Genomic DNA, 27,237 nt, shown 5'->3' with positions numbered 1-27,237 from the left:
CCAGCCCAGGGGCAGGAGGAAGGGAGGCAGGAGCTGGAGCGAGGGAGCCCTGACACTTCCCACTGCAGGGAACGGAGGCCGCCTGTCAGCTCGAATCATTTTCCTGTAGGAAATGTCATTGCATCAGTGCATTGTAAGAAAGTGATGTCATAGTGTGGGGCCCTGATCCGCTTCCTGACTTTTAACCTGAGTCTTGCAACCTTTTTCAGCTGTGCTGCACCCAGAGAAAATGAAACACATTGAAATGGAAAGGCCAGCGGGTCTCATAAAGACCTTTGAGGCCCCAGGGTGGGGTTCACTGCTGCACACGTATTAACGATCAAAAAGCAGTTTTGTTTGGGCGTCACATCCTGGATCTGACATGGACCTAGTACCTAGGAAAGTAAATGGAAAAGAAACGGTCTTCAGGATGTCTCTGTAATTTCTCGGCAGAAACCCTTCCTTTTTCCCATGTTGGGTTTAATTAGTGGGGACAACGTTAAAATTTAATTAGGATGCATTGCTTGGTTTGTGTCGTGGTGGTGTTTTTGTTGTTAAACTCTCTGTGAAAATGAATCATGGCTCCTGAGCTGATATTTTAAATCTTACATACGGCGTTTGTGTCTCCATGTCTTCGGATTGGTTACAACCCCAGCCCAAATGACATTATTAAGCTATTTCCTGGAATGTCAAGGGCTGAAATTGCCCTGTCAAGAACGACTCTGTTCTTTCAGGGATTTCAGAGAGCAAGGGCTCGGATTGCATTCTTGCTCTGTTATTATAAGTTTTTGCCTGGCAGGAAACCACTGGGTCTCAGACAATTTGCATATATCCAATAAGAGTGATCCACTGTTCTATGGAGGTTTTCAAGATTGCATGACAGCACTGCGGAAGAATCTCATATGGAGAAAGGGGATTTTTTCCCCCTTTCCCTAAGCCCCATTTTAAATAGTTTCCTTCCCACAAGCTGATGTGTCCACATTCAAAGAGTTATAAGTAACCCAGTCTATTTTCCTGCCTTGGCCTCTGTCACTAGTCCAGTAATATCACCAGCCACACACAACTGGAAACAGGCTGTCTGAAAGTATAGGTGCCTTATTCCTTCCACAAGGCCTGTAAAGCAGACTTTTTTTTTTTTTTTGGCATGTGATGGTGAGCATTAACAATTTAGTTCTCCCCGGTGAGGGCATAGCAAAATGCTCGTTTCTCTGTGAAAGCAAGGGCAAGAAAGAACCCCACGTATTTCTTGATAACTGAATATAATTTTGTGCACGTTATCCATGGGATTCCGGTTAGCCCAAAGCACTCAGTATTAGACCACTTCCTTTATGCATCAGTTTGGGATCTTCAGGACCGTGCACATTTGGTTGAGCACAGAAGTTCTGGGAAGCAATCATTGCACCTCACTGGTCCCACAGTGGGTGCCATATCAGCCGGAACTCCACGTCTTGATAGAACGTCCAAGGATCATCTTAAACCCTCTCAGAACAGAGAGGGATACAAATCAGAAAGGAAAATGGGAGTAAATTAAGAAATAGCCAGGACACTAGGTACTGGGTGGATATGTTCCAATAAGATTGAGATTGATTAAGACAATGTGCTGCTAAAACTTAAATCCCTACTTGTGTAATCACCAGGCCCAGAACTAGACCTCTCACAGCTTCATTAGGTGACAGATGAGCATGCGTCGATTGAAGAGCAGAGGCCTGGGTGGCCCCTACAGGACTTCCAGACACCAACAACTGAGCTGTGTGTTCTGGAACATGTCATTTAGTTTCTGAAAAAATACCATATTTTTCATGAAATGTCTAAAATGTTCATTCTGTACTTGTGTATTCTCAAATGAATGGAGTCTATAGAGATTGATATTCAAAGGCATCTAATAAACGTGCTGAATCGAATCAATAATACTAGACACTATTTTTGTGCTTAAGTTGTGTTAGATTTTCTGCTGTGTGGTTTACCTCTATAGTGCCATTGAAGTCTTTTTTTTTAAGATTTTATTATTTATTTATTCATGAGAGACACAGAGAGAGAGAGAGAGAGAGAGAGGTAGAGACACAGGCAGAGGGAGAAGCAGGCTCCATGAAGGGAGCCCAATGTGGGACTCGATCCTTGGTCTCCAGGATCAGGCCCTGGGCTGAAGGCGGCGCTAAACCACTGAGTTCCCCCCACCCCAGGGATCCCCAGTGCCATTGAACTCTCATAGCAAGCCTAGGAGTTAGCTATCCTCATCAGTACCATTGGACCTGGGAGGGATTGAGGCTATTGCCTAAAACCGCAAGAGGGCCAGGATCTGAATCCAGATGTTTCTCATTCTGAGGTCCCACCCACTTTCTGCTACACTCCATGGGTGCTTCTTACACTTCAGCATGCATCAGGATCAGTGGGAGGAGGGCTTCTAGATGCAGACTGTTGGGACCCAATCCCTAAGTTTCCAGTTCATACAAGTTCCTGGATGATGTTGATGCTGCTGGCATTGGAATCACTCTTGAAAACCATGGCACTGTACTATTAAGAGTTGCAGGCTTAAAGGCATAGAGACATATAAGGGCATAGAGGGGCGGCTGGGTGGCTCAGGAAGTTGGGCGGCTGACTTTTGATTTCGGCTTAGGTCATGATCTCAGGTCCTGGGATCCAGCCCCGTGTGGGGCTCTGTGCTCCTTGGGGAGTCTGCTTCTTCCTCTTTCTCTGCTACTCCCCCTTCTTGTGCTCTCTTGCTCAAATAAATCTTTTAAAACAAAGAATATAAGACATAGAGAGTACAAGAAGCAAATCTCCGGCCAGATTAAGAAAGACCTCTTACAATTTTTTAAAAAAATATTTTATTTTTTGAGTAATCTCTACACCCAACATGGGGCTTGAACTCACAACCCCAAGATCAAGAGTCACGTGCTCTACCAACTGAGCCAGCTGGGCACCTCAAGACCTCTTCCCTTTAGAGACAGTCAACAGTGGAATGAATGAGGTTGCCTCTTGGGAATGGTTCAACTATCAGGGGCATTTAGATCTTGGGACATGTGATGAGAAGCTGGCCTAGAGGATAACTAATGTCCCTTCTAACAATTAAGCTGTCATGAGTGCCGTAGACAAGCTACAGAGAGCCCAGGAGAGAGGGTCATTCTTTCCCTGCACAAGACCCTTCTCATTATGGCTACTATTTCATGGTTTGTGTTTGAAGGACTACAGTTGCCTTGGTAATGGCAATGAAAAAATGCTGAGAAAAATGGTTTTAGGTAATTTAGAATTATAGTTTAATAAAACACCACACAGGGACAAGGGGAATTTAAAGAAAACATTCATTCACTGAAAATTTTATATTTCAGATTTGAAAATTTCTGTGACAATGATGGTAAAATTTCTATTTTTTAATTTTTTAAAAGATTTTATTTATTTATTTATGATAGAGTAGAGAGAGAGAGAAAGCAGAGACACAGGCAGAGGGAGAAGCAGGCTCCATGCAGGGAGCCCGACGCGGGACTCAATCCCAGGACTCCAGGATCAGGCCCTTGGCCGAAGGCAAGCACTAAATCACTGGGCCACCCAGGGATCCCAAAATTTCTATTTTTAAAATCATAATATGTAAATCAGAAAAAACAGGGTTAACAATCTAAAAGGGCTACAATGTACAATTATCTCAATTTTTATTTCATAAGAACATAGAGAAAAAAGTTTGGAGATAAAAATTATTTTGCAAGTATTTCAAAATAATGGCCACAAATATAACAAATTTAAGAGGAACACAGCTTCAAATTTATTGTTCATTCTTTTGACCCTAGGAAGAAAAAAAATAAAGTAGTGTTTATTTCTACAATTTATCAAAGAAAATAGAGTGTCACTTCTGACATTTAATTTAGCCTTTTTTATGTCACAGGAACCCAGTGAAGGATGACTCAAGTAACAGGACCATGGTACCACTTAAGGATTTAAGAGGAATCACCAAAAAGAACAATATTGGTGATATTGGTGGAGGGGGATAGCAGAGAGATATAAAAAAGAAATATATGTGTAATAAAACATCTGACATAAGCATAAAACAATTCAGAGGAACCATTACTTTTGTGGGCAGGGACTGTCTAAGGAAGTGAGGGATCTCTCAGTTGAATATCTTTTTTTGGTCATTTGCTATTTGTTTTGTCTGGTTTGGGTTGGTTTGGGGTTTTTTGAAAATTAACAGAAGGTTAAAGGGTGCTTTCTAAAAATCTTTAAATGAGAGCCAAGAATTTAAATTTGATTAGAAGTAAAGGGAAGAAAGCAAGCATTTCTTGAGCAACTATCAAGTGCCAAGCTCATGTAGGTCTCTTACTAGTATTTATGTCATTTCATTTGGCAACATGTGAGGTACGTGTTATCTCTTAGGCTCAAAGAGGTTCAATATTGATTTGCTCAGGGCCGCTCAGATGGTAGGTGTTGGAGGAAACAATTACACATCAAACTGTCTGACTTTAAAAGTACCGTGGCATATCAGGTTCTCCATGTGTCATAAATAATGCTGAACCCAATGCTTCTTCAATAAGGCACTGTTCCTTGGGATGGAAATTCCAATCTTCTTTTTTCTCTATAGCCTTTCCCGGAGACTCTTCTTGGATTCCATGACCACAGTAAACTCCCCCGGGATGTGTGAATTATTTTTACATTTGAAATAGTCCTGACATAGACATTTAGGTAAGATTTTAGCAATGGCTAGGGAGCCATAAAAGTGACATCTAGTATTGCAACCTGCCACTCCGCTACTCTTTTGACTCCCACGCTTTCAGTCCCACCTTTTCTGCTCACCTTTGTCAGTCCATGTTCTTGGAGAGGAGCTGCACACACATGAACGTCACATGAAGGAGCTCGGCTGTATCTTGAGTGTTAAGGGGAGCCACAGAAGGATGTAATAAGATAATATTTATTACTTATGCTATTAGAATAAGATAATATTTATTACTTATACTCTTACTGTTATTCCACAGGGGAGTAATAAGAGCAGATCTGAACTTGAGAGAGCTCATTCTAGAGTCTGTGTGGAGGATACTTCTTCAGAAAGACAAGATTGGAAGCAAAGATGTCTGAGTGTGAGAAGAGGGAGGGCTGGACCAGGGCCATCCCAGTCAGCACAGAGAAAGGGGGACACAGTGAATAAATATTTAAGAGGTGTAGTTGCCAGGACATGGTGATCAAGTCAGGTATGAGAAGTCAAGGACGACTCCAGGTTTCAGGCTTGTCCTGAGTGCATGAGTGCTGGCAACCGAGCTGGAGATATAGGAAGACGAGCAGGTGTCGGGGACAAGGAGATCATCAGCTCCATTTGATGTATCTGTGGGACACCCAGGAGAGTGTCCAGAAAATAGCCGGAGGTAGAGCTTGATGGGGCAGGAGAAGGGACTGGGAGATAAATATGGAAGAAAAAGCCACGGCAAAGGAAGAAAAGTAAAGCAAATGGTGTGTGGAGGTCAAAGGGGAGAGGATTTTGTGAAGAAAGTGGTTAATAGTTTCAAAGGCTGTGGAGAAGTCAAGGAAAATACAGATTGAAAGGACTCCATTGGGCTTGGCTACGTGTAGGTCATTCACTGGCAATCTTTGCCATGGGACCGTCAGTAGAAGAAGAGAAAAGTTGTTAAATATGGCCTAGTGGTTTAATATGTTAAACTGTCTTATAGTTCATGCTCTTCAGCACTAGATTTATTATGAACGCAGAGCACGGTATCACTTGTATCTGATATGGGGTGTCCGGTGGCAAGCTTCAGTACCTCATTGGCTACAATCCCAGGCAGAAATCCTCTTGACTCCTTCTATTAGGTTCTTAAAATGGCTTATTATTAGTGATGAGATGTGAAACTGAATTAACCCTAAACGACAAGAGTAGGACTCACACATTAAATCCAATCACCCCGTCTTGTCTCTCATGGTCAAGAAACCACTTTACATCTCCCTGGACTCCTTCCTTGTCTTGCACGCTACCTACTACTAAGTCCTGCTGATTCTACTTTCTAAATATCTCTCAAACATATCACCTCTTCTCCATGCCCACTAGCACTACCTCGTTCATATCTCATTATTCTTTATCTGAGCTCTAGGTCCTCCTGGTCCAGGTGACGTTTCCCCTCAGTCCCTATGAGTCAATGGAGGACTAGACTGTGCCTTGTTCATCCTTCTGTCTCTACCTTTAACCTTCAGCACGATATCTGGCACATAATATATGCTCAATAAATGCTGAGAGGCAAGAATAAATAATGAATGTTGTATTTGGGGCTTTGGAGCCATATTCCTCAAGAGGTGACAAGGGGAAAGTCACATAATAGTGCACACAAGATATTCCTCTTGCCCAATAGGTACTAATTACCATCCAGTACCTACCTAGGAATTCTATTGCTTTAAGTAGTAGCTTCCTTTTTCACCCATGACACTAGGGTAGTTATGTGAAATAAGAGAAAAAAATATTTAAAGCAATATTTTTGCAAATAAACTGAAATTTGAAGTTCCTTACTTATTTAGAAATATAATGGTAAGTTCTGCAGCAACGCCTATGGATCTAGAGGGTATCATGCTAAGGGAATAGGTCAATCAGAGAAAGACAAATATACAATTTAATTCATGTGCGGAATTTAAGAAACAGAAAAAACAAAGAGACAAATGAAAAAAATTCTTAAACACAGAACAAATATACAGAAGGAAGATGGGTGGGGGAATGGATGAAATAGATAAGAGGGACCAAGAGCACAAAAAATATACTTTTCTTGATGAGCACTGAGAAATGTATAGAATAGTTGAATCATTATATCATACACCTCAAATTAATGTAACACTGTGTGTTACTTATACTTGAATATTTTTTAAAAAGGCAACCAACAAGAACTAACTGGTTGATATGAGATTGAATTGGTTGGTCTGATATGCGATTGAATTTTTTTTTTTTAAGAGAGTGCAAATGGGGAGCAGCAAAGGGAGAAGGAGAGAGAGGATCTTAAGCAAATCCCATGCCCAATGCAGAGCCCTTCTTGGGGCTTGATCTTACGACCCTAAGATCATGACCTGAGCCAAGATCAAGAGTTGGACACTTAACCAACTGAGCCACTCAGGTGCCCCGACAGATTGAATATTGAGCAAAGAAAGTTGTTTTTCTAAAGCTATTTAAAGCGACCTGTGTATCTGTCACAACTCTCACACCACCTTGCTTGAGTAACGTTGTTGGCACGTATCACTTCCTGAGCTAGCAGAGTAAAGGCCGTACATGTGTGTACCCCAGCGACACATCCGCATGGCTTAGAACAAGTGCCACTCGTTGCTACTAACAGTCCTCCCTTCTGATTATTAATTTTCTCCAATGGAATAAAGTTTTCTTTGAAAATCGCAGACTGAGGGGCTCCTGGGTGGCTCAGTTGGTTAAGCATCTGCCTTCGGCTCAGGTCATGATCTCAGGGTTCTGGGATCGAGCCTGTGTCTGGCTCCCTGCTCCACGAGGAGCCTGTTCCTCCCTCTCCCTCTGCCCCCTGGTGCTGTTCATGCTCTCTCTCAAATAAATAAAATCTAAAAAAGAAAGAGAGAAAGAATGAAAGAAAATCACAGACGGAGACAGAGCTGGAAAGGTCTTTGGATGTGCCTGGCCAAGCCCCAAGGCCTTGGAGATGAGGAAGCTCGAGTATAGGGCCACTGATGGCTGTGGGGGTGAACTGCTGCGTTGTCCACAGTCCCCTGGCCTGTAGGGCCTGGGAGGGGAAGTGACACTGTGTCATTGGTCACCCCTCACAGCCTTCTTTGTATTTTACCTTAATTACTTCATCTGTATCTCTCATTCTTTCCTGGGGGAATGAACCCAGTAACACCCAGTAACGAGCACGGCATAGTCTCCTGGTTAATAAAACACAAAGCGTCCAACCAACACTGTTACCTTCCTAAATGGTTTTGTGTTCATGTATTAGCACCATTACGGCCATTCTGAAATATTTGCCAGTAATTAATTCCGTTTTCTTTTTTGAAATCAAATTTACCTGATTATAGAGAGTGGAGGCTTCTTTTTTTTTATTTTTTATTTATGATAGTCACAGAGAGAGAGAGAGAGAGGCAGAGACACAGGCAGAGGGAGAAGCAGGCTCCATGCACCGGGAGCCCAACGTGGGATTTGATCTCGGGTCTCCAGGATCACGCCCTGGGCCAAAGGCAGGCGCCAAACTGCTGCGCCACCCAGGGATCCCCAGGCTTCTGATTTCTTTTTTTTTTTTTTTTTTTTTTGGCTTCTGATTTCTATCTAAGTTTCTGCCCTTTTGTGAAGCCAAATTTTCTTCTGCGTTTTAAATATATATTTTATTTGTTTTAAATACAGCATTTAAAATTTTTGAAAAATATATTCATAATAATAACATTTTGGATAAACAGTATGGAGCAAGGGGGGGAACCCAGTAGGATATTTTATTTATTTTATTTTATTTTATTTTTATTTTATTTTTAATTTTTTAAGGATATTTTATATTAAAAGATTAAACTGACCGAACGTCAAAAGGAAAATATGCTTACAATGATGATCAAGTAAAAAAATTTTTTTATAAAGTAAAAATTGACCAAAAGCAACTGTCTGGTTGCCTCCCCACCTATTGCTCTGCTTTGACAAAATATCAAGCTTATTTTAATACAACACAATAGACACTTTGGCCTCATTTCTTCTCTTCGTAAGCTGCTATCACCCTTGGCGTGGTCTTACTGATTGAATGAAATGAAAATAGCCTGGGAAAATATAGCTTCCATTTCTAAGGGGTGAGTTAACTTTTGTCTGTGAGAAACAGAAGAAAGACCCTCCACAAAGTGCAAGTCTATGCAAAGCCACTCGGAGTCTGTAAAACCCAAGAAACACCGTCTAAGAGGAGTGGGGCAGCAGTGAGAAGCCTGCCTCCAGGGAGCGGACCCTGACACCACATGGCCTGCTTGACGTGGTCACCTGTGGAATGGGGACAGTGGGCTTGGCCGTGTTGTGAGGAATGAAGGAGGTGGGCACCTGACAAGGGGTAGCTGCCCAATAAATGGCACCTACTTTCACTCTGCTCCTATCCAGCCTTCCGGCAGCACCACTGTCATTCCACAGAACACAGTGAGATAAAGGGAATGCTAATATCCTGAACTGCAATTATTTTCCTAGATTCTCATTTTTCTGTTGACCAATTTGGGGAGGCCACATGAAGGAACTTGTGAGGAAGAAACAGTGAATTCTGACTGTTGTGTGGTCCTGCTTGAGGTTTGCTTGGCTCTCCCCGAGGGGATTTAGTTCCCAGAAGCCCCAGAGAGATCTTGGTAAAGCCCAACATGAGGTTTCAGACCTTTAGGATGAGAGTCCTAATGAAGTTGTTGCAAAACACATTTCTATTGCTAGTGATGCAGGGTACATCCACTAGAAGACGTGAAGCCAACGTATTTCTGCAGATTTGTCTTTTGTTTGGAGGAAGAGGCTCCTCCACTGATAAATATTCTGTCCTCATATGTTTTTGAACTGTTTAAAGGGTTTACCTACATCTTGTGTGGGAAGCAAATATTTCTCAATTCACTGAAAAAAAAAAAGAAAAAAAACCACTATATCACATGATAGGGGGAAATATTTTCTTTCCCCTTTCATTAAAAAAAAAAAACAAAAACCCAAACATAACAATGAATAATGAAAGGAAAACAGACGGAGCCGTTCCATTCCATGCAGGAGGGGCGGAGTAGCTGCAGGGGACAGCTGCAGCGCGTCTGGTGTCCCAATTCCTTCCTTTCCCATCACTTTATTACTTACTGGACCAAGAATGTAGACAATTTCGGCTATGGTTGTTTTGCATTTTAGTTTCTCAGCTTAATCCTACCTGGTGCTCCTTTGGCCCCTGCACTGAGTCCTAAGCCGACGGGGTCACTTCAGTCTGTTGTGTGTAGCCACACATGGGGGGCTCCTATTCCTTTACCAGCTCCGCCTCTTCCCATGAGGCCCTGGAAATTTGGAAGGACTTGAGGTCTTGGCTTGGGCTGCTGTTACAGGTCGAGTGGCTTAAACAACAAACATTTCTCACAGTTCTAGAGGCTGGAAGGCCAAGATCAAGGTGTCAGCAGATTCAGCGTCTGGTGAGAGCCCTCTTCCTATCTGGCAGATGGCCACCTTCTTGCTGTATCCTGACATGGCAGAGAGAGAAAAATCTAGCCTCCTCATCTTCTTCTAAGGGCATCTTGGAAACTAATCCCATCAAGGGAGGTCTACCCTCCTGACCTCACTAAGCCTGATTATCTCCCAAAGGGCCCACCTCCTCATGCCATCACAGGGAGGAGTAGGGAGTTTTGCAGAGACACCAACATTCAGCCCGTAGCACTCATATTTGCTTTTATCAAAATCACCAAGACCTTTATGTCTCTTTCAAGCATTTCTCACTGTGGTTTTGGTTGGGGACCAACTGACTGCATGCTCACACACCAACACCATGTCACCTTCAGTGAGATGCTATCAGCTGTTAGGGCCTCCCTCCCAAATCCATATAGTGAAGCCCTAATCCCCATGGGACAGTCTTTTGGGAGATTATTAAGTATAAGTGAGGTCATGAGGATGAGACCCCCATGATGGGATTAGTGCCCTTATGAGAAGAGGACGGAGATCCTTTCTGTCCAGGAGCAGGCCCAGGAAGGGCCACATGAGCACAGTGAGGTGACTGTCCACAAGCCAGGACGAGAGGCTTCACCAAAGACCGACCACACTAGTACCTTGATCTTGGACTTCTAGGCTCCAGCACTGAGTGAAATAAATGTGTTGATTGAGCCACCATATCTATGGTATTTTTGTGATAATAGCTTGAGCTGACTGGGATGCAAGATGACTTTAATTCTTTTAAACTGAAAACGCACAGAGAGTAGAGAAATAATGAATGTGCTGCTTCCTAAGGGAGTGTTTGATTCGTTTCTGAAAACATGCTTCTGAACTTACAGAAAAACTCTTAGAAGGGAAGATTTCCATCATAATATTGACTGTTACAGATCTGAAGAAAAAAGATTCTGTTCTATAATATAATTACAATCTCCCTTCCCCAATTCTTCCTTCAAACTATCACTTTTTTCTTATTTTTACAAATTTTCATAGCTCTTGAGTTTCCTGATAGGTGATGGGCACTAAGGAGGGCACGGGAAGTAATGAGCACTAGGTGTTGTTTTTATTTATTTATTTTTATTTATTTTTTATTTTTTTTATTTTTTTTATTTTTTTATTTTTTATTTTTATTTTATTTTTTTATTGGTGTTCAATTTACTAACATACAGAATAACCCCCAGTGCCCGTCACCCATTCACTCCCACCCCCCGCCCTCCTCCCCTTCCAACACCCCTAGTTCGTTTCCCAGAGTTAGCAGTCTTTACGTTCTGTCTCCCTTTCTGATATTTCCCACACATTTCTTCCCCCTTCCCTTATATTCCCTTTCACTATTATTTATATTCCCCAAATGAATGAGAACGTATAATGTTTGTCCTTCTCCGACTGGCTTACTTCACTCAGCATAATACCCTCCAGTTCCATCCACGTTGAAGCAAATGGTGGGTATTTGTCATTTCTAATAGCTGAGTAATATTCCATTGTATACATAGACCACATCTTCTTTATCCATTCATCTTTCGTTGGACACCGAGGCTCCTTCCACAGTTTGGCTATCGTGGCCATTGCTGCTAGAAACATCGGGGTGCAGGTGTCCCGGCGTTTCATTGCATTTGTATCTTTGGGGTAAATCCCCAACAGTGCAATTGCTGGGTCGTAGGGCAGGTATATTTTTACCTCTTTGAGGAACCTCCACACAGTTTTCCAGAGTGGCTGCACCAGTTCACATTCCCACCAACAGTGTAAGAGGGTTCCCTTTTCTCCACATCCTCTCCAACATTTGTTGTTTCCTGCCTTGTTAATTTTCCCCATTCTCACCGGTGTGAGGTGGTATCTCATTGTGGTTTTGATTTGTATTTCCCTGATGGCAAGTGATGCAGAGCATTTTCTCATATGCATGTTGGCCATGTCTATGTCTTCCTCTGTGAGATTTCTGTTCATGTCTTTTGCCCATTTCATGATTGGATTGTTTGTTTCTTTGGTGTTGAGTTTAATAAGTTCTTTATAGATCTTGGAAACTAGCCCTTTATCTGATATGTCATTTGCAAATATCTTCTCCCATTCTGTAGGTTGTCTTTGAGTTTTGTTGACTGTATCCTTTGCTGTGCAAAAGCTTCTTATCTTGATGAAGTCCCAATAGTTCATTTTTGCTTTTGTTTCTTTTGCCTTCGTGGATGTATCTTGCAAGAAGTTACTATGGCCGAGTTCAAAAAGGGTGTTGCCTGTGTTCTTCTCTAGGATTTTGATGGAATCTTGTCTCACATTTAGATCTTTCATCCATTTTGAGTTTATCTTTGTGTATGGTGAAAGAGAGTGGTCTAGTTTCATTCTTCTGCATGTGGATGTCCAATTTTCCCAGCACCATTTATTGAAGAGACTGTCTTTCTTCCAGTGGATAGTCTTTCCTCCTTTATCGAATATTAGTTGCCCATAAAGTTCAGGGTCCACTTCTGGATTCTCTATTCTGTTCCACTGATCTATGTGTCTGTTTTTGTGCCAGTACCACACTGTCTTGATGACCACAGCTTTGTAGTACAACCTGAAATCTGGCATTGTGATGCCCCCAGATATGGTTTTCTTTTTTAAAATTCCCCTGGCTATTCGGGGTCTTTTCTGATTCCACACAAATCTTAAAATAATTTGTTCTAACTCTCTGAAGAAAGTCCATGGTATTTTGATAGGGATTGCATTAAACGTGTATATTGCCCTGGGTAACATTGACATTTTCACAATATTAATTCTGCCAATCCATGAGCATGGAATATTTTTCCATCTCTTTGTGTCTTCCTCAATTTCTTTCAGAAGTGTTCTATAGTTTTGAGGGTATAGATCCTTTACATCTTTGGTGAGGTTTATTCCTAGGTATCTTATGCTTTTGGGTGCAATTGTAAATGGGATTGACTCCTTAATTTCTCTTTCTTCAGTCTCATTGTTAGTGTATAGAAATGCCACTGACTTCTGGGCATTGATTTTGTATCCTGCCACGCTACCGAATTGCTGTATGAGTTCTAGCAATCTTGGGGTGGAGACTTTTGGGTTTTCTATGTAGAGTATCATGTCATCGGCGAAGAGGGAGAGTTTGACTTCTTCTTTGCCAATTTGAATGCCTTTAATGTCTTTTTGTTGTCTGATTGCTGAGGCTAGGACTTCCAGTACTATGTTGAATAGCAGTGGTGAGAGTGGACAGCCCTGTCTTGTTCCTGATCTTAGGGGAAAGGCTCCCAGTGCTTCCCCATTGAGAATGATATTTGCTGTGGGCTTTTCATAGATGGCTTTTAAGATGTCGAGGAATGTTCCCTCTATCCCTACACTCTGAAGAGTTTTGATCAGGAAGAGCACTAGGTGTTGTACGCAACTATGAATCACTGACTTCTACCTCTGAAAACTAATAATAATACAGTATATGTTAATTAAATTGAATTCAAATAAAATATTAAAAAATAAACCAAAAATAAAAATATTACTATCTCTCTCAGCATGTAAGGAACCTAATACTATAACTCTATGGAAACTCATTAAATGCATAATCACCATGTAGAATTCTATATCCTTACTAGTGATACGCCGTTTCTTCTAGGAAAGTTGTGTGTTTCTGAGAATTCTGACAAAGGATACATTATTTCACTACTGGAAATTGGGCCTAATATAGCTGAGATTTCTACATGGTTACATGGCAACACAGGTTTTTTTTCTAATATTTTACTTATTTATTTTGGAAGAGCAAGAGAGCGTGTGTGTGCTTGTGTGTGTGTGCGTGCACAAGTCGGGGAGAGACAGAGGCAGGGGGAGAGAGAATCTTTTTTTTTGTATGTTTTTTAATTGGAGTTCGATTTGCCAACATATAGCATAACACCCCATGCTCATCCCGTCAAGTGCCCCCCTCAGTGCCCATCACCCAGTCAACCCAACCCCCAGCCCACCTCTCCTTCCATTACCCCTTGTTGGTTTCCCAGAGTTAGGAGTGTCTCATGTTTTGTCACCGAGAGAGAGAGAATCTCAAGCCGACTCCACATCTGTGTCTGTCTGACATGGTGCTCTCCCCTACAACCACGAGATGGTGAACTGAGCCAAAATCAGGAGCCAGACACCTAACTGACTGAGCCACTGAGGTGCGCTCATGGTAACAAAGTTTTGCTCAAGCTACACGTGCTCCTTGTGGGCTCAGGGGGCAGGGGTGCATTTATTAATACAGAAACTCATATTCCATTATGACTCATATCCCATTATGTCAGCCACTCACCCTTGCTAATGAAACGTGATCTGCTGCCATCATGGATTAAGTGGTGTCAAGTCATTCAAACACACTTACCAAAGATTTCGTGCTTATTACATTTATCGAGAACTCTCACCCAAACCAGTGCTGCATTTTATGCAAATGGGAAAACTGAGATTTGGGCCAGAAGTTACACTAAGAAAATCCTGTGCTAGGAAGAGAATTTACCCCAGAACCTCGTGGGGCATGTGTTAAAAATGCATATTCCCTGCCTCCAGACCCAGAATTTCTGCCCTAAGAATTGGGCAGGATGGAGGCCAGAAATCTGGTTTAACAAGAACTGTGGGTGATTCTGAGGTCTTTGATCCACTTTGAAAAACATGTTGTAGTTGTGTTGGGTCCTATATGGAGTTTAGAAATCACAAACAAAGAAACTACTCTGAGCAAGATGGGCAAAGGCAAAATTCTGAAGTTGGAACACTGTGCTCTGTTTTCAATTAATTTTCTCTCTTTTCAGGCACTTTAGGTGGCCTCGCTATTGGGTTTCCATGAGGCTCTTACCAAGCTCTGCAGATATTTTTTCATCCTTTTCTCTCTGTCCTCCCTCCCATGTTAAGCCTTGGGTGTCATGGCCAAGTTGGCAGCCAGATGTCTGATTAGCTATCCATGCCAAGGGGTTATGAGTAGCCAATGCTTTAATGTGTGGTTCTCCAGAGTTTGTGTTCTTTTTAACAAAGGGCTCTAGGAAGTTGGGATGGTCTCTACAAGGGAGAAACCTCAAATTCTAAACTTCTAGATGCACTGGCAGTGCAGCAGGGGAGGTCATTTCAGTCTGCTAGCCTCAATTCTCAGTGGGCCCCCTTGTGAAATCAACTCTGTTCCTAAGAATGTACAGGATTTCCTTTGCAGACTTGTGTAGAAGTTGAAGAGGACAAGACTGACCACAAAAGGTATCGAGAGTGCCAAGTTCTTGTCTTCTAGCTTTGCTGATTTGTGTTGATAGGATCAAACTGGGAAAAAAAAATTGGCTAACATAACCCAAATTCACCTGACCTTAATATAATACTAACTTGACTCACAAAGCCTGTATAAGAGTTTGTTGTGGGAAATACCTCTTTCCAGGAGGAGGCTGTTCGACTCACAATGGAGTGACCCAGTTTCAGACATAGGAATTTGGAATCAGCAATCACTTGTGCTGTTCTCCCAGTGATTCTCTCTAACCCTCCTAGAGGCTGGAACCACGCACCTTGATGATCTAGCAGAGGAGAAGAGGGTACAAGGTGGGTGACAAGGGGGCCCAGGATAACTCTGGCCTGTTAAAGAGAACTAGCTATGGGTTCTCAATCTGGCCCTACTGCTCCTTAGCTGTGTGACCTTGGGTAAGTTACACGAACTCCCTAGCCTCTGTCTACTGTCTGTAAAAATGGGAAGAACACCGACACGTAGCAAACATTCAGCTCCTATTTCTATTACTGTCATATTATTGATATAATTAGCCATTTTGGAAAAAGAGAGCTAAAATTGATGTTGGGGTACCAACCTCTCTACAGGGGCAGACGTGGAAAGAGCGGGGAAATTTTGGTTATGCAAGAGACAACGGTGAGTAAGGGAGGCAGATGAAGTGCTAACATGCAGACTTTCCATTGTAGCATTCGGGATGGAACAAGACCTGGTTCCCCCTTTCTGGAAACTTACCTGTGAGTGTCTCTTCCAGATACGTCCTGCAGAAAGCTTGATGAGGACTGTCAGGGACACACAGAGCATGGCAAAGCTCAGGCACAGGTCAAAGGCTTGAAGCGCCAGGTGGTACTCTTCGTAGTGTGGTGGGTCCACACAAACTGATGGGAATTTTGCATATGGAAACGGAAAGGCAACCGCGTAACCGAGGTAATCGGTCCCTGCAATCCCTGAAAGTGAGTAGAAGCAATATGGGCCAAGGAGGGCAGATTCCAAGGCTACTGCAAAGTGGAGTGGACATCCCATCGCGCTCAGAATCACAAAGGTGAAACTAGCTTCCCACTGGAAATAAAGCAAAAACTAATGGTTACCTTGGGGACTAAACTCTTCAAAAGCTCCTCAGCAATATGAAGAAAGAAAGAAATGTCAGGCGTTCATCTCTTTCGCTGGGAAGCGAAGGAGAGATGGGTTACGTCACAACTTTCTCTTTTGGGCTCTTTGGTTCTCCTCTTGAATCTGCACTATGGAAGAATAATGTATCAACCAACCGGGCCAAAAGTGAAATGAATGCCATTCAACAAGCATGTGTTTATATATCTTCTATCAGGTGTGGACAGCCGGTGTGGGGTGAGAAAAACAAACACAAGTACACAGAATCCTTGCCTCATGCTGGCACCTTGGGAGTCGGGGCATGGTCCAGGGTCCAGCAGCACTCCATCCGGGGGAGTTCGTTAGAGATGTGGAATCTCACACCTCACCCAGATCGACTGAATCCGAATTTGTATATTAGCCGGATTCCCGGGTGATTCACGGGTACACTGAAGTTTGAGCCGTGGGAAGGTGTATGATGGGATCAAGGTAGTCCTTCTATACCGTGGGATCGCTTGGCTCCATACTATTGAAAGGCAAGATATCATAGATATTTCTCTCATTTTCCCTCATTTCCCCTCATTTAGGGGGAGAAGTAACCAAGACATTGGAAAGAGACCCCAAACTGAGGGGCTGAGCCTTAAAAGTTGATTAGACACAGAGGAGCCTGTAGATCCATTTCTTCAAAATGAAATTCAGGGGCATTCATGTCGGTTGTGTCCTCCCCAAACCATAATACTTAAATATTTACAAGTCTCCTAGTTTATTACTGAAACCCATCATTGTGGGGCATCAATCAGAGAGAATTCAGTGATAATTGGAAATCACGTTCTCTATGTTCCATCCTGAACCGGCAGAGATTTGACCTTCAAACCTATTCACCCATCGCACCCGATGTCTGTGTCTTTACCAGGTATGTCCGGGTCCGCTCTCTGTGAGCCAACAGCAGAAGCGTGCCCGTCGTGATGGCCTGTGGGAGGAAAATGGAAAAATAACATCCGTGATAGAGTGTACCCCTGGAAAGAGTTCAATCCGTCTCACGGTTTGACAACTTTATTATGAACTAGAAAGGACAGCAAATGGCTAAATGGATTTATGGCTGGCATCTCCTCCTCATCTGGGATGACAATGAGGAAAAGAAGCCATCAGTGTCATAAAGACGTGATTCATACGCGCTCATTTTTTGATTTTCGGCGTTGCCTTTGCCATCACAATTATAACCTTCACTACTGTAAGGTGTCACCGCGGGGAAAGCTTGGCTTTATAACCCTTGCCATATGTTTTATTTTGATTAATTGTCGATTGTTCATCTTTCTCGCACATTGCTAAAATTGCAAAGGGGAGGAGCCAGAAAGGAAACATGTCACAGAACCCTGAAAACCTGCCCAGCGACGGCATTATCTCTGATTTTCTGCTTTTCTTTTGAGATTCCGCAGCCTCAGCCTGCTGGTGGGATGCAACTATGTGATTCTTGTTTGCTAGGAACAAAGATTATAATTAGAGGGACATTAATCGTTCTGGGTGCAGTGGTGTTCAGCTGTTCAAGAGGCTTTTTTTTGTTTTTGTTTTTTTTTTTAGTCTCCTTCCAGGGAAAAAGACCCAACTTGCAGAATGAAGACAGTTAAACAAAGGAAGGAATGGTGTCACCAGAACTGAGCAATATATAACAACAACAACAACAAAAATTCTAGGCTCATCTTTGATTCAGCTCTGGGTCCGATGAAGGAGACCTTTGTGGTCACTGAGCCTGGAAACCGTTTATTCCCGACCCATAAATCACTTGTTCCTGGTCAAGGAATGTTTTGAGGTTGACAGAGAAAACCAGGAAGAGGCTGAAATAAGATACAGAATGAGGGCAGGACCAAAAGTAGTTACAAATTAGGTTTTTGACAGAGAAATCAATATAACTATATGTATAGTATACATACAAATGCATGCAAATTTAAGGAAGAAAAAAATCAGAGTTTTTTACTAATACGGTTCTGGGGTATGCTGCTTCTGGAGCTTCTGTGTCCAGCCTGTTTTTTTTAAAAAACAATATTTTATTTAAATTCAATTTGCCAACATTTACTATAACACCCTGCGCTCATCCCATCGGGTGCCCTCCTCAGTACCTGTCCCCCTGTTACCCCTCCGCCCCCCTCCACCCACCTCCCATCTGGCCTGTTTTTTGTTGTTATTGCTGTTTGAGTTTGGTTTTTGTTTTTGTTTTTGAGCTCCAGCTCTTGATTTTCCTGGCATGTTTTATTTTGAACGTCCGACTTAGAGAATTTAGTTGTTGGGGGTGGGGGGTGTGTGCACACACACACGTTTGCACAAAACCTCTCGTGCAGCTAAGTCTGAAATTCCAGACGTGGCGGGGCCATAGCATAACACTCCCGTGGATAAAAACAGAACCATCTGTAGTCAGAAGAGGTTGGCTTGATTCTGCAAGAGGAAAGTTTCCAAGGGAGCCTGCAGAGGTCGAGCCAGCGTAACTAGCACAACCAAACAGGGGAATTATGAGGCGCAGCCGAACCCTGATGCTGAGCCCGGGGCTGGTCTTTGCTTTCAGAGGCAAGGTGCTCTCCATGGACACGTCACTCCCGGGTGGGAGAGAAACCCTGGCCCCAGCAAGAGCAACCCGGCTGGTGCAACTCCTGGGGGATGGCTGGCATCACTAGATGCTTAGATTCCAGGTTGCCTTAACTACTTTGGCGTCAACTGTTGCTTTCCTTTCAAAAGTTGAAAAATGCTGCAGGATGGCAGGGGCCTGTTATTTCTGTTGCAGCTGCCAGCTTGAATTTTGCTTTGTTTACACAAAACTTTGAAAAGATCTTTCATGGAGTGGGCTGGTGTATGAATGCCATTCAGTAACTTGTGAAATCCACCCTGTGGATGGCGGTGGCTCAGGAGCGAGCACACCCATCTCTCGTGGTGCCCCCGAGACTGAGGGTCAGGGGTCCCCTGAGTCACAGCCTCCCTTTTCTTGCTTTTTTTTTTTTTTTTTAAGATTTATTTATTTATTTGAGAGATGGAGCGTGCACAAGTGCGTGGGGGTGTGGAGCAGAGGTGCAGGGAGGAGAGGCCCGGCTGACTGTGGGCTGGGCAGGGACTGGGCTACTGGGCTGCTGGGCTGCACCTTCCCCCCACCCCCCACCCCAGGTCATCACGGCCTGAGCTACAACCAGCACTGGGACGCTTACCTGACTGGGCCACCCAAGCACCCTCTCTTTTCCTTTTTAGAAACCTTGTATTTAGAGAGGGGGAGGGAAAAGAATGCAAAAGGAAGAGTTTTGGGGGGTAGGGAAGAGAAGTCAAGTGGGAAAGTCAATGTGGGAGGCAAGAGCCGGGAGCCAGGCCTCATCCTCCCCCAGCGCCTTTGGCCTTGGCCAGCTTTCTGCTCCGCGGGCAGCCCCTGGGCCATCACTTGGGTTTGGCCAGAGTAGCTGATGGCACGACCATCGGGGCCCCCCCACCCAATCTTCAAAGCACCCCCACGAAGGACACAGTACCCAGGAGCCGATGAACTGGAGGAAGCAGGGAGGAGGCACAACAGACAGAGAGGAATCATTTTAAAATGGGCTAATTTATTCACTTGCAAACATCTAGCGTGGGTCTCCTACGAACACGGCTGCTGCGGGCACCGTGCGGCCAGCACACCGACCAACACTTGCTGAGCGCTCGCTGGATGCCGGGCACGACGCTCCACGCTTTAGTGCGCTCACTCACCTAGCCCTGCTAACGACGGAGATCGTCTCCTACTTTTTAAACGAGGCACAGAGAGGCTCAATCCGATGAGCAGGCTCACGAAGTAATAGCCGTAGACATACTGGTTCCAGCTTTCCCTGGAAGTTACAGTCCAGAGGCGACAGTCATGCGCTTCGACGAATGTCCACCAAATGAGGCAAGAAGAGCGCGTGCTTTCCGTGTGAGAGGAGCCCACGGACAAGATCCCGCTCCCAGGGGGAGGATCGTTGATGAAAGCATCGTGGGATGGGGATCCCTGGGGGGCTCAGTGGTTTGGCCCCTGCCTTCGGCCCAGGACGTGGTCCTGGGGTTCCGGGATCCAGTCCTGCATTGGGCTCCCTGCATGGAGCCTGCTTCTCCCTCTGCCTGGGTCTCTGCCTCTCTCTCTGTGTGTCTCTCATGAATGCATAAATAAAATCTTTAAAAATAAATAAAAAAATAAAAATGCACATAAACACAACTATTAAAAAAAATCTTCCATCATAACTTAAAAAAAAAAAAAAGAAGAAGATGAAGCATTGTGGGTTGAAGGGTGGATGTGATTCCAGGGGGAGAGGGCAGAGGGAAGGGCTTTCCGGGCAGCCCGAGCACCCTGTGCCACAGGGAAGCCAGGCTCAGGGAACAGTGAGACAGGTGCCCAGAGGGGGACAGGCTGGTTCTGTGTACAAATGAGTAGATCAGGCTTGAGAGCCACCTTGGGGCCAGGTCGAGAAGGGCTTGGAAATTCGGGCTAACATATCTGGCCTTTGAACCACGAAGCCACACTGAAGGCTTTTGAAGAAGGAGCCTGACTGTCACAGCAGAGGTTTAGGAAGCTGAGCCTGTGGTCATGTGCACGATGGACTGGGAGGCAGGGAGGCCTGACGTCTCCGTGGGAACTTGGTCTTCAAGCTTTAAACACATTATATTATTTACTTTTTTTTTCTTTAAAAATTTCACCTTTTTAAAAGTAATCTCTACACCCAACGTGGAGCTTGAACCCACAGCTCGGAGATCAAGAGTCGTAAGCTCCACTGATGGAGCCAGCCAAGCACCCCCAGGCTCTTTTTAAAACCTCTATCCATATCAAGAAATATATTTTGCATCATGGTCAAGATATAAATATTTTTATATCTAACCAAAATCATAATACTGTTACTATGTGTGATACACTCTGATTCTATTCTATTCTATTCTATTCTATTCTATTCTATTCTATTCTATTATTCTATTCTATTCTATTCTATTCTGGTGTTATAAGTGCTGCTAGCTACCCAATAGATTGATTTCATAACTCATTAATGAATGGGTTCTCACAGTTTGGCTATTGACGTTATCCTGGTGTAAAGCTTGGGTGCGGGTGGGAAGTGCTAAGGAGTGAGGGGGAGGTGGTGCACAGCGACGCTGAGAGGGAAGCGTGCACAGGGATGTGCTTTGCAGGACAGAGAAGGGTCAGGGCAATGGGATGGCCTGTGGGGTAGGAGCGGGGCTGAGGGCAGGCTGGCGTAGGGCACCATCGCCCACATCACAGCCGCGGTGCATCCCTCGGCAACTGAGGCAGGCGGAGTCTCGTGCCTCACCCCGGATTTACTGAATCTGCGTACACGGTTTAACAAGACCTGCAGGTGATTCATACGCACATTACGGTTTGAGAAGCGCTAGTTTGGAGGGAAGGATTAAGTCAAAAGTCACTCTAGGGTTTTGAAATTGGGTTCAGAGCCAGGAGAGTCAGGAAAAGAAATCATTGCTTTTGCTGGCGAGATGATTTGGGAGGGACAAGCTGAGCTTAGAGAGATAGAGGAGATCCAGGGGCACCTGGGGGGCTCAGGGGGTTAAACATCTGCCTTCGGCTTGGGTCATGATCTCGGGATCCTGGGATCAAGCCCGCTCTCAGGCTCCCTGCTCAGCTCCCAGTCCGCTTCTCCCTCTCCCTCTGCACAACCCAGCCCCGTGCACGTGTGTGTGCACGCTCTCTCTCAAGTGAATGAATCAAAATCTTTTAAAATAATAATAATAATAGCAATAATCAAAATGAAAGAAATTTAGGATATCCAAGTGGAAAACCGGCCATCAGGTGTTTGGGAATCACGGGACAGTTGAAGCTGTAAGAGGCTTGAGTGATGGTGTAATCAAGTCCCTTCTCTGGCAGAGGAGGACCCGAGGGCCTCTCTCCGCAGGCCCCGGCTCCAGGCGGGGTCCAGGGCGCAGCACTGCTGCTTGCCATTACCGAAGCCACTGGAGTTGCCAAGCCGCGTGCTCCAGGTCAAGTCGAGCCCAGGCTGCAAGGCACTGTGACCTCCTCGCTGCATACTTTCTAGCAGCTGATGCCTTTAAATAGCCGGGGCCCGAAATGATACGAAATCTGCTTATCACGTGGCTGTCAGAACAGAGCTAGGAGAGTCTGAGGACCAATATTCGTGAAGAATTTAGAAAGTCTGGAATGAAGGCACTGAACACAGTACGTATCACTTGTGGAAATCCGTCTTCTATAAATCTCAAAAGAGAGAGGGAGTCTTTTGCAAAAGGAAACATCAGTGTGATTGAAACGTATAAATGGTTTTGCCACCAGAGCAGGATTCACTCTGCAGGCACGTTGAGAAGCTGGTGGGGTGGTAGGGGTGTCTGGGTGGCTCAGTTGGTTAAGCGTCTGACGTTGATTTTGGCTCAGGTCATGATGTCAGGGCTGTGAGATGGAGCCTGGCGTAGGCCCCGTGCTCACCGGGGCATCCGCTGGAGGGTCTCTCCCGCTCCTGCTCCCTCTGCCCTGCCCCCCATGCCCTCCCTCTCTCTCTGTCTCAAAAAAAAAAAAAAAATCTTTAAAAATAAAACAAAACCAAAAAAGTGACTGGTAAGGAAGGTTGTGGACTGAGTCAGAGACCTTTTAAAGTTGACCCCCATCAAAAAGAGCTGTGGTTTGCAAGGAAACTCACGATGAAAAGAAAAGAAAAAAATCATTGTTCCAAACTTAGACATCATAGGAAGAGTGAGCATTCTTATTGCTTTCCTTCTCATGAGGATTTTTTCCCCCTGCTTTAGTATAAATACCAGCTTGACTTTTAGTCCTTGCCACCTAATCGGAGTTCAATGGTATGAAAAATTTTGGGCCGCCAGAGCACGGGACTCATTCACTTATTCAACCACATTTATTGAATATTTATTGAACCTGGTATGTGACTCTTTGTCCCAAGTGCTAGAGGTACAGCAGTAAAGAAAAAGAAAAAAAAATCCCACCCTTGTACATTATACACTTTTTTGGGAGCGGTATAAACAAACAAACAATAAATATATTATATAGTATATTACATGGTGATAAGGGTCATGGGGAACAGAATAGAACAGGGAATGAGAGATTGGGGATGCTGGTTGTGGGGGAGATTTACAATTTTAAATCGGGTAGTGAGGGTAATGAAGGAAGGCATCGATGAGAAAGTGACTTTTCTTCAAAGAATTAGGGAACCAGGGAAGAATTAGGGAAGTTAGGGAACGAGCCATGTGTGGGAAGAGGCTTCAGGCAGAGAACAGACAGTGCAAAGGCCCTGAGGCAAATAGCACACCTTGGAATATTTGCAAACAACAAGGAGTCAGCATAGTGGTTAAGGGAATGGGAAGAGCTAAGGGAAGAGTGGTAGGAGATGAGGTCCCGAGGGTAACAGAATGGACAACTCAGCTGCTTACCCGGGAATGGAACGGGAAGGCCAGCGGATGGCAAAAGAATAGGAAGGAAGGGTTCGATCAGAGGTTGGGCACTGACCGATGGGATTCAGGGCAGGTGGCCTCCACATAGGCGACCCTGGCATATTGATTATTTTGAATTAAAGTTATTTAAGAAACAACTTGTACAAGAAGAACACGGAGGCTCCTCCGTCCCCCCGAAAGCAGGAAACGGATCCCCATGTGAGGGGGGTACTCTCTCTGCACCCGGAGGGGAGCAGCTTTCCTCCCTCGCAGCACAGACCAAAGGCATGGTATCAACTCGCGTATGCACAGGGCTTTGAAAATTGGCAAAGCTCTTTACCACACAACCCGTGTTCAAACTGGATCATTCTCGCTGAGCATCTTAGGGTTAGTTTCGCACACACTCTCTTTACCTGCCAAATTCCTCATGTTAGAGGGAAAAGCACTGGAGAACTAGCCGACTGCAGGTCCCGCGCCTCACGACATACCAAGAACGTCAGAGTCAGGACTTGAACGTGGGTCCCATCTCACCCATCCCACCTTTCGGATTCCAATTCCCCATGCTGTCAATCTCAAAAATCAAAAAGTCACCCTGCCGGACACAGATCTTGTCATTTCTCTGGGTCTGACTGATAAAATAGATATTGGTGTAGAACAAGCCTATGTTCAATAATTTTTTTTATCCTAATTAGATCTCAGTATCTGTTGAATGTCCTATGATAGGCTGCAGGGATAGACAAACCCATTGTAAGAAGGGGATCCAGGGTTGGACTGTCATTGTGGTGTTGTCAAACTTTGGATCTGTTCTGAAGACAGAATTTTTAAAAATTAATAGAAAGTATCAGAATCCGTTTCACACAGAAGGCTAAATATTGTGTGAAACTTTTGTTATATGGATTCAGTTATACGAATATATCAAAATCTATTTACCTAGAGAGAATTATATAGATGTATTGACGTACTCTCTAGGTCCCGATGTAAAATGTTTTTCTTGCTCTGGGTCATCAACCAGGAGTGTGGCAGCTGCTTGGATAAATGTAACTGTCATCTTTGCATTCCAGTAGATGTTTGACAAATAATTCTTTGAACGGACGTACGGGTTTAGACAGGAGATGGCGAAAAGAGCAGATTGGCAAGACTGGGGAGAGAGACGTAGAAGAGTGTTTTGGAAAAGAAAAGAAAAAAGAAAAACCCTATACCATGCTTTCCCTGTTCAGTTCCACACTCTCATCATTCTGCTTTCCCCCATCTACCCACCATCCTCGAACCCCACGAGATGGAATATTTAAAAAATTGAGACCTTGTTCTTTTGGTTTTTTTTTCCTTTGTAACTCAAACATGCAGTAGGCTATCAATGGGTATTTAATAAATAGGTTAAAATGATATGTTCTGGGGTCTTACTTTTAAGTGATATCCAAGTTAAAGCTAGATTTTTTTTTTTAAGACTGAAAATGTTGCCTCTCTCAAGAGTAGCTACATTTTAATGGAAAGACTTTAAAGTCCAAATTCTCTAGTGTCCAATGGTGAACGTCAGGCATCACGGGAAACAATGGGAGAGGGATTTGTTGCAAGCGTCTGTAACTCCCCTTAAATCATCCTGCCGGAGGACATCTATGTGCAAGGCAAGCTGTGCCCATTTCCCTGCCCCAGAGAGCTGGGGTGCCAGCCCCACCCTCATTTGTGCCATCATCCAACAAGCAGGCCTGGAGCACCTACCTGGTACCGGCTTGTACTGGGCACACACACCCTCTCCTAATGAACCGCAAAGTTAGCGAGGAACATCCTCCAACTTCTTGAATTACGTTCGGTTTAGACAGTTGCGTGCAAGGAAAAACGTGGGAGAATGAATATTTGGGGCTTGCAAATCTGTGGATCATGACGACACACCTCAGTGTTTGTAGTGAGAGCGTTCGTCTGAAAATTATTTTACGTTCTTCTCCATTTTTACATTATTGTTTATGGTTTACATTTTTTTCCCCTAAATCCAAATTTCAAAAGATAGATCCCACTTTCTGAGACCATCAAGGTGAGAAGATTAAAGTAACGTTTTAAGAATTTCTTGAACAACAACAACAACAAAATTTCTTGAACAGCATTTCAGTAGAGCACCCACGGTAGTATAACCATAACACCATAGTAAGAAAGACCCTACACTTATGAGGCAACTGGTAGAAATCAATGTTCTCCGGTAAGTGCTAATCTTCTGTAGGATTTTCACTTCTTTGTATCGTTGGAAAACTTAAACAGGCCATGTTACTCTTTTTCTACCTTCTCTCCCTTCTTTCTTTACTCTCTCAATATAGGTAATAAAATATTTTCCTACCAAAGCTCCATTCCAGATGGGGCAAGCAATCCAGACACTCCATCCCGTGAACCAAAGCTTGTACGAAAAGACAGGGAAGAAAGCAGTAACTCCAGAGGATACACTGAGAGCCCCCAGAGAAATGAGAATTCGGCCTGCGGCCTGGTATAGGCTCTGCATTTTCGTCGGTGACCTGGGTCCTGGATCTCAAAGATGTTTTGTTACCAAAACATGAGAGTATGTCAGGCCTCAGTAAACAGAAGTTTCTTGGAGACAGTAGCCATGACATGTGTGCACTGTTGATCTACTTGGAAACAAGCTTTTATTTGTTTCACCCAAGATAATGAAATGTAATGAAATAATCCTTGACATGAATTTGACACAATAAATTCTAATACTAGTTTACTGAGAATGAGAGAGAGAGAGAGAGAGGCGGGGGGTGGGGGTGGAATCATTCCTCGTTTTGGATTACGGCCTCCATTCCCTTCATTCTGCTCTGGCGTGGGGAGTGCCCACTTCCTGGCTTAATCAGATTCAAAGGCTTGCTGACTGAGCTAATTGTTTCTCAACTCAACCTGCCTGGTGGTTCCAGCATAAAGCCAACATCCTTTGTGCACAATAGATCCACATTCCCAGCACAATTTCCCACAAACCAAAGTAAAAATAAGCACTCTGATCACTTTGCACTACATTTAATTTAAATGATTTAAAGCAAAAAAACGAGACTTGTCCCCATCTTTCAAAGTTCAATTCTACTACAATTGTGTTTGAAGTTTTGATAAAGATTTCTGATGTGGCTTCACTCCCAAAGAGGCATAAGCTGCATTATATGGAGTCACGCCTTGTTTTAAGAAACTGGCTTCTCCTTAGTTATTTTACTATAATTCAATCATCAAGTAGAGGACAAAGATGGAAGGGGATGTAGTTGTAACATAAATGCTGACGAGCAATTTATTAGTTGACTAAAATACCAATCTCCAATCATTCTTGAATCATTATTCAAATTCTAGATGTTGCGCTTATTCAAGCAACTGTAAAAGTTTATTTCTTAGTTTCTCATGTACTTGTGAAAGTGGTGCATATTTGCTTTTGACTAGTAGGACATGTTTGTCTCTTCTAAGATAATATCTTGAAAACTCAGACCACTTGGGATGCCTGAGTGGCTCAGTGGTTGAGTATCTGCCTTTGGCTCAGGTCATGACCCCCGGGGTCCCAGGATCGAGTCCCGCATCTCCCTCCCCGCAGGGAGCC

The 27,237-nt window shown here is 43.8% G+C and overlaps 1 protein-coding gene across 1 annotated transcript; it reads right to left on the bottom strand.

Moving 5' to 3' along the window:
• Positions 1 to 5,176: 5,176 nt before the first annotated feature.
• On the bottom strand, positions 5,177 to 26,173 carry TMEM212 (transmembrane protein 212). Its single transcript, XM_025425600.2, has 4 exons — positions 26,008 to 26,173; positions 17,212 to 17,271; positions 15,951 to 16,274; positions 5,177 to 5,278 (listed from the first exon to the last, which is right to left on the bottom strand). The coding sequence occupies exons 1-4, from the start codon at positions 26,164 to 26,166 to the stop codon at positions 5,177 to 5,179; spliced, it is 645 nt and encodes a 214-aa protein (XP_025281385.2). The 5' UTR covers positions 26,167 to 26,173.
• Positions 26,174 to 27,237: the final 1,064 nt, after the last annotated feature.

This window comes from Canis lupus, chromosome 34, assembly GCF_003254725.2.
Source record: "Canis lupus dingo isolate Sandy chromosome 34, ASM325472v2, whole genome shotgun sequence".
In the NCBI taxonomy this organism is placed as follows: domain Eukaryota; kingdom Metazoa; phylum Chordata; class Mammalia; order Carnivora; family Canidae; genus Canis; species Canis lupus.
Note: the sequence above shows the minus strand (reverse complement) of the source record. Positions and strands in the feature narration are given on the sequence as shown.